Raw genomic sequence first — 15516 nt, 5'->3', positions numbered from 1 at the left:
TATCTGGAGGTCGAAAATGGATCGTGTCTGCAGGGACGCGATGTACAAGCCTCTAGATAAAGGGGGAAAAAACGTGCCCAACATCGCCCTCATACTGATGGCCACCTTTGTGTGTGGCTGCATCAAGCGGTGCGTAGACCCTCAGTACGCAAACACCAAGTGTCACTACGTGCTGAGGTTCTACCTGTCCCCGGTGTTGCGAAGGATGGGTCTGGCCACGCTGCCGCGGAACGCTCCAAGTAGTTGGACCGTGCCGTACCACCTGTCCCTGGTGGAAAAATTTATGCAGAAAAACACCTTTGACCACAAGTCCATCAGGCAGTGGTCAGCACGTAACGTCCTAGAGGCCCTGAGGGATAAGGAGAGGGTGGACCCTGTGGGATGGTTCCCCGAGCAGACTGTCAAAGTCATTTGGCAGAATGCCTCATCGCCAGAACTTTCCAACAAGCACCAAGACGTAGCTTGGCTGGTGGTGAGAAAGGCCCTCCCCGTCAGATCCTTCCTACACGCCAGGAGTCTCACCCCCTCTGCACGATGCCCTCGAGGTGGCTGTGGTGGGGAAGAGACCGTTGTTCACCTCCTTGTGGATTGTGCCTTTGCAAAGAAAGTCTGGAGAGAGATGCAGTGGTTGCTGTCGAGGTTCATCCCGAGCAGTTCTGTGACACAGGACTCTGTGCTCTACGGGCTGTTCCCAGGGACACACACCGAGACAAACATCGACTGCAGCTGGAGGATCATCAACTCGGTGAAAGACGCGCTTTGGTCTGCCCGAAACTTGTTGGTCTTCCAGCACAAAGAGTTGTCCCCGACCGATTGTTGCGGACTGGCACAATCCAAAGTCCAGGACTACGTGCTGAGGGACGCACTAAAGCTTGGGGCAGCTGCCGCAAAGGCGCAATGGGGAAGGGTCGCTGTCTAAGACCTTTCTACCACAGCGCACCGAGAGACTGGGAACTGTTTAGAGCCCCTCGGGCTGTACAGATCAAAATGAAAGGCTGTAAATGATTGTAATATTGTTTGTACTGATGCACCTGGTGATACATTTTGTAAAAGTTTAACCTGGATTGTACCCTTGTAATGTTGTTTTTGAAATGGTTTTGAATGTGATTGAAGATTTTTTATGAATAAAGTATATTTTTACAATAAAAAAAAAATCAGAGGGTTGTGGGTTCATGTCCCACTCCCGGAAACCAAGAACTGTGATTGTACTCGAAAAGAGCTGCAATGTGGGTAGGGAGGTGTCAGCTGTGGCTCAGTTCATAGCACCCTCGCCTTTGAATCAGAGGGTTGTGGGTTCATGTCCCACTCCCGGAAACCAAGAACTGTGATTGTACTCGAAAAGAGCTGCAATCTGATCAGAGGGTTGTGGGTTCATGTCCCACTCCTGGAAAACCAAGAACTGTGATTGTACTCGAAAGAAGTTGAACTACTGCAGTCCCTGTGGTGTAGGTACACCCACAGTGCTGTTAGGGAGGGAGTTCCAGGATTTTTGACCCAGTGACAGTGAAAGAACAGCCGATATATTTCCAAGTCAGGATGGTGAGAGACTTGGAGGGGAACTTCCAGGTGGTGGTGTTCCCATGTGTCTGCTGCCCTTGTCCTTCTAGATGGTGGTGATCGTGGGTTTGGAAGATGCTGTCTAAGGAGCCTTGGTGAATTCCTGCAATGCATCTTGTCGATGGTACACACTGCTGCTACTGTGCGTCAGTGGTGGAGGGAGTGAATGTTTGTGGATGTGGTGCCAATCAAACGGTTGCTTTGTCCTGGATGGTGTTGAGCTTCTTGAGTGTTGTTGGAGCTGCACTCATCCAGGCAAGTGGGGAGTATTCCAGCACACTCCTGACTTGTGCCTTGTAGTTGGTGGACAGGCTTTGGGGAGTCAGGAGGTGAGTTACTCATCGCAGGATTTCCAGCCTCTGACCTGTTCTTGTAGCCACTGTATTTATGTGGCTGGTCCAGTTCAGTTTCTGATCAATGGTAAGCCCCAGGAGGTTGATAAGGGGGATTCAGCAATGGTAATGCCATTGAATGTCAAGTGGCGATGGTTAGATTCTCTCTTGTTGGAGATGGTCATTTGGACACTTGTGTGGAATGATTGTTATTTGTCACTTGTCAGCCCAAGCCTGCATATTGCCCAGGTCTTGCTGCATTTGGACATGGACTGCTTCAGTATCTGAGGAGGCACGAATGATGCTGAACACCTTAACCCAGGCAGTTGGGTTACTAAATATGGCCTCATGGCAGAGTTTTTTTCCTCTCGATGGCTGCACAGGTGTACATGTGGTGGGAATTCCATTCACCTGGCACCCTCGAAAAACTGATATCGAAGAATTTCCTAACATCCGTCTATTTACATATTTTCACAATATTTCTACCAGGGGAGCTGCAAGACTGAGAAATGTATCTGCTAAAATAATGTGGGGAACAAATTATTTTCCCAATGATCAATTACACTTCAGTGCTCAGTTTACTTATTTGTAAAGAAGGCTTCAAGGAGATTTAGACAGGCTAAGTGAGTGGACAAGAGTGTGACAGATGGAATAGAATGTGAATCAGTGTGAAGTTATCCATTTGGTAGTGCATGAAGAGATTAATGTCTATAATATTATTGGGAATTATTTTTTAAAAATAGAGTTTAGTGGTGTCTGTGTGTGTGTCTTAATTGGATTAAAGCCAGCTAGTCTGGGTGCTTTGATGTGAACTAGTTTTGAGATGTTAAGTAGGTAAACAGTAAGGAAGTTAAAAAGGTCAAGTGTACATTTGCATTTATTGTATAAACATTTAAGGGTGGAATAAAATCTTGCACCGAGCTGGTAGATGCCAAGCAATGTGTTTATATTACTAATAAAATTAGTGGGATGAAAATGTAAGAATTTGTGACGTTTAAAACCTAGTAATACAACAGGAAATTTACATTCAAAGGAAAAGCTGGGTATTAACAGAAAGGAGATTGTGTGTGTGTAAGACAGAGGCATTTAAGATCTAAGCAGGTGTACTGCAAGTGTGTCTGCAAAGGAACCTCATTTTGAATTCATAAGGTCAAATGTGCTTTGCCTGGGGTCATTTTAAATCTATGAATAAATCTATGAGTTTTACTGTTGCCTTAAACAGGGTGTAACTGACAGATTAGGGGATTTTTGTAGTTATTATAGTAGTAATTTTGTAGACATATGTATGTGCTTATAAATTTTCTTGTGTTAATAAATGTTCCATTTAGTTTTATAAAAAAACCTCTTGCGACTCGGTGGTCTGATTACAACTGCATTCAAAGCCTGCATCTTGAAACATACAAATTACAAAAATGGATTATGACAGATGTTTCGAGTTTCCCGCTGGGATTTGAACAACTCAGCCTTTACCATTGGCTGCGGCATAATAGTTGGAAAAAATCAGAAAGGCAGAGTATTTCTTAAATGGTGAGAGGTTGGGAAGTGTTGATGTCCAAAAGGACCTGTGTGTATTTGTTCGTGAGTCACTAAAAGCTAGCATGCAGGTGCAGCAAGCAGTTAGGGAGGTAAATGGTATATTGGCCTTCATCACAAGGGGGTTTGATACAGGAGTAAAGATGTCTTGCTACAGTTATCGAGAGTCTTGGTGAGGCTGCATCTGGAGAATTGTGTACAGTTTTGGTCTCCCTATCTAAGGAAGGATATACTTGCCACAGGGGGAGCGCAAGGGAGGTTCACCCTGGGATGTCGAGATTGTCTTATGAGGAGAGATTGAGGAAAGTGGGCCTGTATTCTCTAATAAGAGTTTTGAAGAATGAGAGGTGATCTCATTGAAACACAAAATTCCTACAGGGTGTGACGGGATAGATGCAGGTGGATGTTTCCCCAGCTGGTGAGTCTAGAACCATGGGATACAGCCTTAGAATAAGTGGGAGGCCATTTAAGACTGAGATTAGGAGGAATTTCTGCAGAGGGTGGTGAATCTCAACCCCAGAGGGCTGTGGAAGCTCAGTCATTGAGCATGTTCAAAACAGAAATCGATGAATTTCTGGATGCTAATGACATCAAGGGATAGTGGGGAAAAATAGAGATAGATGATCAGCCATAATCTCTTTGAATGATGGAGTAGGTTCAGCAGCTCCTGCTTCTGTTTCCTATGTTCCTATTCATGTAATGTCTGCCCTATGGTGTTATTGGACTATCCTATTACAGCTTAAAGTGATGGCAAAAGATACATTATCAAAATGGACAGAAACCTGAGAGAATTTGTCCATCTAATTTTCACCCGTAGCCCATAACAATTTCATTGCAAAACTTGTGTACTTTTAGGTGAAAATCTTTCACTTTTCTGCTCCCAGAGGTGAATATTGGCCACGGTTCCCATTTCTGATTAATACCCAGTCACACCAGCGAAAAGTGAATGCGGGAGTGTTGGTTGACCTCCCAATCTGCACTCAAACTCCTTCACTCGTTGGGATCTTTTAAGTTCACCTCAGGGTCCAGGCAGTTCGATGGTTCCACAATGGAGTATTAGCCTTGATTCTTTTGCACAAGTCGTAGAGCTGAACTTATAACCTTCTGATTCAGAAGATAGAGACTCACAACTGAGCCACAGGTGACCCTTCAAGGAATTATAAAGACATGAATGAGACTGCAGAAGAAACTTGCTAGATCAGATCAGAAGATCTTTGCCATTTTTCATTAATTCCTGTGATCTAGGCATCACTAGCAAAGTCAAATGGTATTGCCCATCCCCAGTTACCCTCCAGAGGGGTGTGGTGAGCCTCCTTCTTGAAGTGTGGCAGTCTTTATGGTGAAGGTTACAGTGCTGTTATGGAGTGAGTTCCAGAAGTTTGATACAGTGATATTCAAGGAATGCCTTTGTTCCAAACTACCTATTGATTCCCTTATTGTGATTTGGGAATTAACAACCCAGTATTCCATTTCCTAATAGGATCTCATCCAGTCATTTTTTTTTAACCTACCATGATCTGTTGCACCAATCTGCCAACCCCCTTAGTTGTATAAATCATCATTTGGTAGTCCAGAACTTGAGTATTGCTGAAAAAAGAGACATGCTATCAAAGCTTTTTGTCTAGCACTCATCAGGATAGCTCACAAAAAAAAATACCAACAATAACAGAGGAACAACAATTTATACTGCCTGAGAAAAGAGTGCTGATTGGTGGAGGCATTGCCATGGAGAATGCAGCATGGAACAGTTAACTGCCCAGCTTTGTTTAAATTCAAACTGGGCAGGTCAACTCTGATTGGTCAAGGCATTGCCCTGGGGGATGAACCAGGGAATGACTGTTCCCTAAGCTCTTGTTTAGTTGAAAATGGCACAGGGTGTGGACAAGTTCCTTCTGTCTGCATAGGACAGGGCTGTGTGTGTGAATATATGTCGCTTCTAGTATGCGTAGGTGAGCCACACTGCAAACCCAACTGACAATCTTAAAATGGGTTTTCAGTGTAATTGTTAGGAGGGAACAGTCATCCGCTGGTTCATTCCACAGCTGACCTGCTCAGTTTGAATTTGAACAAAGTTAGGCAGTTGACAATGCCTTGCAGAAGGTACACAGGAGATTTACTAGAATGGTACCAGAAATGAGGGACTTCTGTTATGTGGAGCAACTGGAGAAGCTAAAATTGTTCTCCTTAGAACAGAGGTGGTTTTGGGGAGGTTTCACAGAGGTATTCAAAATCAGGAGGGTTTTTCTTGTAATTTTATGAGAAACTGTTTCCACTTGGAGAAGGGCCGGTAACTAATATACACATGATAATTAGAAAAAGAACCAGAGGAACTTTATTATAAACAGAGCAAGTTGTTGTGATTTTAATGCACTGACTAAAAGGATTGGGGGTTTGGAAGCAGATTCCATTCTAATTTTCAAAAGGAAATTGATAAGTATTTGAAAAGGAGAAGTTTGCAGGGCTATAGGGAAAGAGCAGGGGGAATGAGAGGAACTTGATAGCAAATTGATGAAAAGTTAGCATTGGCATGAAGAGCAGAATGGTCCCCTTTGGGCTGTATGAGTTTGTGATTCTTACTTCAAAAATAATCTGCCTATTTCCTTTTGATAGCTGTATCTAATGGAATAATTTTCTTAATTTCAAATATTCTGCATCCATTAAAATGATTCAGACCTCTATCAGGACTCCCTCATCCTACCTTTTGTTTGAACCACAGTTAATTTTTTCTAGTACCTCCTCTTTTAATCCTCCCCAATGATTGGATATCAATGGCCCCGTCTGTTGCTCTCTGGATTAATGTGCAGAAATGCTGGAAAGAATCTAAACCTCTCTGCACAAGGACTGAACCATGACTGCTCTTGGCCAAAGTCCAATGATGAACAATCAGGGATTGTGATAGCTTGTAAGATAATGGGAACTTGGGTACAGGCAGAGTCCTCAAATCCATTTGTGCACAGTAAATAACGGACTTGAGGGATCACGTGGATTATTCAGTTTTATCTAAACCTGAACTGATCAGTTGGGACAGGGCTGCTTAACCAGAATCTCAATGCCACATGTGACCCTTTTTGTGATTGATGAACCTACCTACATATTCAATCCAGATCACTCATGTGAGACACTCACAGTCAGCTCCAATTAATCACCATTGACTCCATTCTGATATATTTTGAATTAATTGTAATAATCAAATAAATTTGCTGTACCTTGGTTAAGCTGAGGGGCTCCAAATGCGAGTGAGTGAATATGAATAGAAAAGAGGAAGAAGAAAGGTTAGAGGATGATGGAGAAAAGAGCGATAGGAGAAAAAAGACAAAATGAAGGAGAATAAGTGGACAAGAGCAATAGAGAAAAGGAGAAATGAAAGAAGAACAAGATTTTTTGACTCAAGGAATCTCAAGTAAGCAGAACAAAGCAGATAACAAGTCACATAATGGCCTAGGCTTAAATGCCATTTCAATGGGCTACATCATTCTTTTCTGGTTTTGGACTGTAAAGATGTCCAAACTTGCTCCAGATTCTTGTACTCGCCAGTATTTCGCTTTGATCCACAGAGCTGAAGCTACAACTATAACATTGATGTTTTATTTCTCTTCACAGGATCAACTAAGTGCTTTAGACCTCCTGTGAAACAAACTCTACCATGACCCCCAGCCTGACACACATTCATTCTCAACTAACAGTCAAAACATGTTTGTCTCACAAGAGTTGGTTACTTTCTGGAAATTGGTTCATGATTCTTCTGCATCTGATAATCATTCAAGGGTAAGTTTGTGCAACAAATAATTCAGGATTCCAGTATTGTCAATTTAATTTGAGCAGGAAAGATAAATCTGGGGAAATAAAATCTGGCATCTGTAGCTTGACTTGAAGTGAGACCAGGTCAGAACATTAGACTCCAAACTACCCCAGAGGATAAAATTGGTGGAGAAAATTCCTGGAATAGATGAGCTCTGTAAAATGCCTTGGGACATTTTACTAGATTAAAGGTGCTCAATTAAAACAACTTGTTTGCTCTGCTGATTTATTTTTCAACTGTTAGACTGAGGCTGTACGACAACATTTTCACTGGTAAAACACACAACTGCATTCCGGATTGTTTACTATCGCTGGATAGCTTGCTTCAGGTTTGAAATGTTCTTTTCAGACTGCCGGGCAGTGTGGTGTCTGAATGTTTTTATGTTGCATTTTTATCTGTTAAATGGAAGAGAGACAGTTTTAGAAGCTTGTGTCAGTAAAAAACCATCTTCACTCCATGGCTGGACCATGTATTTCAGTTTCTAATTGAAAAATCAGCTGCTAATATTAGGAGGCCTGAGAGAATGTAGAGGAGGAGAGTATTTCCATTTGGAAATAGGAAAATACCGAACTGGAAAAGATTTCACAATCTGACCATCTCAAACTCATTTCATTTCACTTCACATACTTCCTTAAATATCTGATTATGTTTTTCCACCTCCCCCACTTTCTGGTAAATGTTTAACACATTCACCACCTATTGGGTAACATAACCAAATCTAAATTGTCTGACTGCTTTCCTTCTTAAGATTCAATCCACATCCCCTAATGTTTGAACATATATGAACATATGAAATAGGAGCAGAAGTAGGCCATTCAGCCCCCTGCACCACCATTCAGTAAGATCATGGCTGATCTGTTTGTGTTTCAAATTCCACATCCCCATGTATCTCAGATAATCGGTTGATTCTTTTGCCTAACAAGAATCTACCTCCGTCTGAAAAATATTCGATGACCCCACCTCCACCACCTTCTGAGACAGAGTTCCAAAGTTGTACAACCCTCAAAAAAATCTCTCCTCATCTCAGTCCTAATATTGACCCCGAATTTTAAAACAGTGCCCCCTAGTTCTGGTTCACCCACAAAAGGAAACATCGTTTCCAAGTTCACCTTGTCAAGACCGTTCAAGATCTTATATACTTCAATAAAATCACCCCTCACTCTTCTAAACTCCAGTGGAAACAAGCCCAGTCTGTCTATTCTTCCTCATAAGACAACCCACTCATTCCAGGTATCAATCTAGTAAACCTCCTCTGAACCACCTCCAGTACATTTATATCCTTCCTTAAATAAGGAGACCAAAACCGCACAGTATTCGAGATGCGGTCTCACCAATACCCTGTATAACTAAAGCATAACTTTGTTACTTTTATGTTCAAGTCCTCTTGTAATAATGGATAGTATTCCATTAACCTTCTTGATTACATGCTGTACCTGCATAGTAACCTTTTGTGACTCATGCACGAGAATACCTAGATCCCTCTGCACTTCGGAATTCTGCAGCCTTTCTCTGTTTAAGTTACTCTGCTTTTTTATTCTACCTGCCAAAGTGAACAATTTCACATTTTCCCAGCTGTTGTAATTTCAGATTTATTATCAGGCCCTATCGATTAGGGCGAATTGGTGGTGGTGTGGTAATTTCAATGGACCAGTAATTTGGAGGCCTAAGATAACGTCTGGGGACATAGATTCAAATCCCACAGTGGCAGCTGGTAGAATTTAAATTCAATTAATAAAAACATCTGGAATTAAAAGATAGTCTTGGTAATAGTGACTATGAAACGATTGTTGTAAAAATGCATCTGGGTCACTAATGCCCTTTAGGGCAGGAAATCTGCCGTCCTTATCCGGTCTGGCCTACATGTGACTCCAGACCCACAGAAATGTCCTCTGAAATGGCCGAGCGAGACACTCAGTTTAAGGGCAACTAGGGATGGGCAACAAATGCTGACCTTGCTGCCAGTGACACCCACATCCCATGAAAGAAAAAAGATATTAGGGAAAAGTGAAAACTAGGAGTTTGGATTCTACAGTTTTACGGCAATGATTCTTGACATCAGCTCATGATGTTTGTGATTCGTTGATTCTATGTTTGAAAGATCCTACACCTGAGAAAGTAGCACTTGATAGTTTGTGTTTTAAGGTCCTCTGCTACCATGCTCTATAGAATGTTCCAGCATGGGAGGAGGCCATTCAGCCTATCGTGCTTGTGCTCAGTCTGACTTAGTTGATAAATGGATCGACGAACTTGCTCTTCTATTCAGTAAAATCAAGGCTGATGTGATTGTGGCCTTAACTCCACTTCCCTCCCTGACCCCCATAACTTTCAATTCCCCTATCCATCAAAATCTGTCCAACTCAGTCTTGAGTATATTCAATGACCCAGCCTCTGGTGCTCTCTGTGGTAGTGAATTCCAAAGACTCTCAGAGAAGAAATTTCACCTCATGTCCATCTTAAATGGGAGACCTCTTACTTTTAAACTATGAGCCCTAATTCTAGGTCTCCCCATGAGAGGAAACACCCTCTCAGCATCTATCCTGTCAAGCTCCCTGAGAATCTTATGCCTTATAATGTATTTTCCTCGTCCACTTTAGCTAGCTCAGTCTTATTTGATGCAATATGCTTTTTAAGGGATAACATCATAAAATTACTAGAAAGGAAAAGTGACAGGCGATCCAGTCTTAGCTTCACTTTTCCCTTTGAGCAAAGAGCACGCACACATCTCTGCTGCTGATGTCTTCAAGCTCTCTGTTTATGTATATCTGTTCTTGTGTGTCTAGTTTTAATAAATGAACCCACAACATGTTTACCCAATCTGTTACGAGTTATTGGTGTCATTATATAATTGTAACAACACAACATTATTACCCTTGTAACTGCATTTATTTCAGTGTAACATACTAGTTTCAAACCCACGTTTCTCATCCTCAAACTGTATATGAAATTCTATCATAATATGATCACTCTTACCTAGAGGATCATTTACCAGGAGATCATTTATTAATCCTGTCTCATTACAAATTATCAGGTCTAAAACAGCCTGTTCCCTGGTTGGTTCCAGAATGTATTGTTCTAAGAAACTGTCTCAAATATACTATATGAGTTCATCCTCCAGGCTAATTTTACCAATTTGATTCATCCAATCTATAAGATAAAATCGCCCACAATTATTTCAGTATTATTCTTACAAGCCCCCATTATTTCTTGATTTATGCCCTGTCTTAGAGTCTAGCTACCGTCAGAGGGCCTATAAACCACTTCCACCAGTGACTTTTCATTTATTATTTCTTATCTCCTCTCAAACTGATCCTACATTCTGAAGCACCAAGATCATTTATCACTAGTGTACCGATCTCATCCTTGATTGACAGAGCCATCCACCAACTTTTCCTTTCTTACTCTCATTCCAAAATGTCAAATATCCATGAATATTCAAGTCCCAGCCATGGTCACTTTGCAACCATGTTTCTTTAATGGCTATCAAATCACATTCATTTATTTCTACTGGTTTTATCAATTCATTTTTTTTAAATGCACATCATAGTCCAATGTATGAGCTACTCACTTTGTTTGCAAAGAAATAACACAAACCAGGGAATGTGAAAGAGTTTAATAGTAACTCAGACTGATCTAATCCATTCTGCTCAGTAAGGGTGGAATAGGTTTGAAACTTGCAGGATTCCCATTCGTCAAGTGTCACGGGTCCTGTCTGTCCCTATTAAACTGAAACTGAACCATCCTATAGTGATGCTGAGAAAGAAACTGACAACAACGTCATATATTGAGCCATAAAATTAACAGTCACGTGTTAGGATATATAAGCATTAGCATCTCAGTGATAATCCCATTCAGTCCTTTCAGCTGTTACAACTGGAGCAGAAATCAGAATCACAGGAAAAGGAAGAATTTTGACGATAATGAGATATTAATTAAAACGAATTTAATAAGAAATGGAACCTCTACTTATTAGCTCAATTTAACTGCCCTTTTTATCCCTTTGGTTTGGTTTATATTGAAGACTTGCGATCAGCGCTCGATTTTCCAGGGGCACCAGCTGCTGATGGGTTGAAATGGATCCCGTGCAGTGACTGTGCTCGACCATGTAGTGGTACCTTCCCACGGCCTGTGGTTAACCACTGATTCTGCAAAAATAACAACTGCTTGAGTATCGAGTAATTATAATAACATTTGTAATGCTACCGCGTATAATCACTGCCCATCATATAAGTCATGTTATCTCACTTTTAAAACAGTGATCATAGTAAAACTATCCTTTTCATCCTTCTCAACCTGTCTGCAGCCTTTAACATGGCTGACCATACTATCCTCCTTCAATGATCCTCCTCCATTGTCCAGTTGGACAGGACTGTACCTGCCTGGTTCCATTCAATCACAGCCAGAGAATCATCTCCTTTCATTTCCACACCATCCAGTGTCCAGAGAAGGTTTACTAGATTAATAGCGGGAATGGGTGGGTTGTCTTATCAGTAAAGGTTAGACAGGCTAGGCGCACATCTATTGGAGTTGAGAAGAGTGCGAGGCAACTTGATTGAAACCTTTAAGATCCTGAGGGGTCTTGACAGGGTGGATGTGAAGAGGATGTTTCCTCTTCTGGGAGAATCTACATCTAGGGGTCACTTTTTAAAAATAAGGGGTCGCTCATTTAAGACAGAAATGAGGAGAGTATTTTTTTCTCATAAATCTTTGGAACTCTCTTCCTCAAAAGGCGTTGGAAGCAGAGTCTTTGAATATTTTTAAGGCAGAGCTGGATAGATTCTTGATTAACAAGGGGGTGAAAGGTTATCGGGAGTAGTAGGAATGTGGAGTTGAGGTTACAATCAGATCAGCCATGATCTTATTGAATGGCCAAGCAGGCTGGAGGGGCCGATTGGCCTACTCCTGCTCCTAATTTGTATGTTTGTAGCATTGCCTCTGAAGCCCTCCTCCTTGGCTTCCTCCTATTGTTTAATCTACATGTTACCACATGACAACATTATCAAAAACACAACAGCAGGTTCCAGATAAATACTGACAAAAGTCCAGCTCCACTTAACCATCATCGCCTCTCTACTAGTCCTCCACTATCTGTGTTGCTTCTCAGATCTCCAGTCTTGGGTGAGCAGAAATTCCCTTAAATTAATTATTGGGAAGACCAAAACTATTGTCTTAAATCCCAACCACAATCTGCTTTCCCCAATCTCTGAGTGCAACCCTCTCTCCCTGGCAACTGTCTGACGCCGAACCAAACTATTCCAACATAGTCCTTTTTGACTGCAAAATGAGCTTGAGACCCCATATTTTCTCTGTCATTTATGACCAGATTAGGAGGGATAAAATGATTCCTCTCTTTGTCCCACTCCTGAGTTGGTTACAACAAGAGTTTAAATTGAAAAAAAAACTGATATTGCCAAGTCAGTAATATATAGTTAACAGTGTATAGCTTGGCGTAAGTAACAAGCCAGTCAGGTTCCTTAAGTGAACAAATGCAAAGGTCGTTATATTGCTAAAGTTCACTCAGGCTAAGATGCAAAAGGCTTAAAATGTATAAATATGTCCAACTACCCACTAATGTAAAAAAAAACCCCACAAACCTCTCCTCCCAGGCATGGAAAAAGTAAATAAAACTCTGCAGAGTATCAGATCTTTAATTTTTACTCGGCCAAGTTTTAAGTCAAAGAATGTATTGACAGATTGTTCGAATGCTTGTTTCCGGCTGAAGGGTCATTTCCCACAGTAGCTGCTAGTACTCCAGTTTCTCACTGGAACTGGCTGATTCCATTTTCTCTTGGAAACAGTGGTGTTGATTTGGAATCTTCCTTTGGAACTCTTGGTTTGCAGCAACGAGGTCGTCTGGGTTTTCCAATCAAAAGCGTTGGACGTAGGAACATAGAAACAGCTCAGTTCCAGAGAAAGAAAGGTGGTAAGGCTCTTGCCCCTGTGGCAGTCTCTCCAACTGTTAGTTCAAATCTAGTATATTTTTACTCCCAAGGACAGGGTCACGTGACCTCTCTGGTTTCAATCCGGGCTTATTTTAGCCACCATCTGAGATTTGTAGATTCTGTGTCTCCAAAAGCAGCGTGTGTCCTTCCCGAATGCAGCATGTTAGCTGCTGTAAGCCAGTGGTTCTTTTCAAAAAGTTCCATACGTGTCCAGCCAATTAAATTAGAAAGTAAAATTCTACTAAACACATCTACCTCACGGGGAATGAAACGTGACTTGTAGACATGTTTCATTACAAGGTGTCAAAAAAATGATAAAACAATAAGAAACACATGAACACCCATTCACTCTTTAAATCCAGCTGATACAGCTGTGCTCTTTTACAATCTTGGTACCAAGTAATTCTGACCAGAGTTAAATTCCGGACAAAGCATCTGCTATCACATTGCTTCTCCCTGCAGTGTGGGCGATCTTTAAATGATAGGGCTGTAAAAACAAACTTCACTGAAATAGCCAAGCAGTCTGGGTTTTGAATTTTTCCACACAGGTTCGTGGGTTGTTGACTATATTCACTTAAGGTCTCCCTGTATCCTTTTCTTTAATTTGTTCATGGGAAGTGGGCTTCGCTGGCTGGGTCAGCACTTATTTCCCATCCTGACTTGCGCTCGAGAAGGTGGTGGTGAGCTGCCTTCTTGAACCGCTGCAGTCCATGTGGTGTAGGTACACCCACAGCGCTGTTAGGGAGGGAGTTCCAGGATTTTGACCCAGCGACAGTGAAGGAATGGCCGATATATTTCCAAGTCAGGACGGTGAGTGACTTGGAGGGGAACTTCCAGGTGGTGGTGTTCCCACGTGTCTGCTGCCCTTGTCCTAGATGATAATGGCTATGGGTTTGGAAGGTGCTGTCTAAGGAGGCTTGGTGAGTTCCTGCATTGTACCTGGTAAATGGTACACACTGCTGCTACTGTTCGTGATGTGTGATGAAGGGAGTGAATGTTTGGAGTTGGGGTGCCAATCAAGTGGGCTGCTTTGTCCTGGATGGTGTCCAGGACAAAGTTGGAGCTGCACTCATCCAGGCAAGTGGGGAGTATTCCATCACACTCCTGACTTGTGCCTTGTAGATGGTGGACAGGCTTTGGGGAGTCAGGAGGTGAGTTACTCGCTGCAGGATTCCCAGCCTCTGACCTACTCTTGTAGCCATGGTGGACGTGTACTTCAAAGAGTTTGCGAGCTTGTAATAGTTTCAGGGTTTTCATCTCCACCGTGGAGTCTCTCTTTTGGTATCAATTTAACTTTTTGGAAAAGTACCCCAGTGGCCTCTCAATGCCCAACTGATCATCTTTGTGCAGGACAGCAGCTACCCCCAGGCCATTAGCATTAATGGCTACCATGGACTCATTGGGCTTATTGAAGTTTGGGGCACCTAGCGCCTGTTTATTTATTAAGATGACTTTCAGTCTCTCAAACGCTGCTTGGCACTCCTCTGACCACACTTCCCTTGTCTTTTCTTTTTGTGTAACAAGTCTGTAAATGGGGTGGTTATCAAGCTGAAGTTTGGGATGAACTTGCAGTAAGTAGAAGCCACATATCCCAAAAAACCACATGATTTTCCATTTAGTCTTGGAGGTGGGGGGATTCCTGCACTTTTGCTGTTCTTGGAAACACCTGTCCGACCCACTATCTGCCCGAGGTGGGTTACCCATTGCAAACTCACTCTTTGCAAGATTTATCACTAAACCAGCTAGCTGTAATCTTCAAAAAAGGGCTTCCAGCTGTTCCAAGTGTCACTGTGTATGAGCAGGTCATCAAGATACAGTACACAGCTGGGGAACCCAGCCGTAACCTGCTTCATTATTCTCTGGAAGGTGACAGGAGCATTTCTCAGTCTGGATGGCAAAACTCAGCATTGGAAAAGGCAAACCCGAGCTGATCTCCTTAGCCCAGCCGGGGTATGAAGGGGACCTGCCAGTATCCCTGGAGCAGATTTACTTATAAACATGGCACTTCTGACCCTGTCGATACTGTCCTCCAGGTGAGGAATAGGGTAGGAGTCTACCCTGGCCACTGCATTAACCTTTCTGTAGTCAATGCAGAGCCTTGTTGAACTATCGGGCTGAGGCATTCACATGACTAGGAAACTCCAGCTACTTTGACTAGGTTCAATCAGGTTGTTTTCCAACATGTATTGGATATTTCTGCTTTCAGCTGGGCCAGTTTCTCAAGGCCTAGGTGATAGGAATGCTGTTTTGTGGGAGAGCTCTCTCCTACATCTATGTGGTGCATGGCGAGCGTTATGCACCCTTGTTTGTACCTATAGACTCCTTTAAAACACAGTCTTGTCAGGTCTCCTCTCTG

At 42.3% G+C, this 15516-nt stretch overlaps 2 protein-coding genes across 6 annotated transcripts in view; one reads left to right on the top strand and one right to left on the bottom strand.

Annotated features, from left to right (window-relative positions):
- The first annotated feature begins 7027 nt into the window (after positions 1–7027).
- LOC144672965 (transcription factor HES-4-A-like) overlaps positions 7028–15516 on the top strand; it is a 111986-nt gene continuing 103497 nt past the window's right edge. The window contains exon 1 of one of the 2 annotated variants that reach the window (XM_078534971.1): positions 7028–7187. The gene's annotated coding sequence lies outside the window, so the exon portion shown is untranslated. Of the gene's footprint in view, positions 7188–11348; positions 11394–15516 lie in introns of those variants that run through there. The other variant, XM_078534970.1, reaches the window with a different exon arrangement.
- Positions 10200–15516, bottom strand: part of LOC144672966 (uncharacterized) — a 572457-nt gene continuing 567140 nt past the window's right edge. For all 4 annotated transcript variants that reach the window (XR_013574223.1, XR_013574224.1, XR_013574222.1 and 1 more), the window contains one exon: positions 10200–11363. Coding sequence is in view for 1 of the 4 variants with exons in the window: in XM_078534972.1 (XP_078391098.1) it covers positions 11229–11363 (135 nt within the window). In the remaining 3 variants the exon portion in view is untranslated. The remainder of the gene's footprint in view (positions 11364–15516) is intronic.

This window comes from Cetorhinus maximus, unplaced genomic scaffold (genome assembly GCF_964194155.1).
Source record: "Cetorhinus maximus unplaced genomic scaffold, sCetMax3.hap1.1 HAP1_SCAFFOLD_174, whole genome shotgun sequence".
In the NCBI taxonomy this organism is placed as follows: domain Eukaryota; kingdom Metazoa; phylum Chordata; class Chondrichthyes; order Lamniformes; family Cetorhinidae; genus Cetorhinus; species Cetorhinus maximus.
Note: the sequence above shows the minus strand (reverse complement) of the source record. Positions and strands in the feature narration are given on the sequence as shown.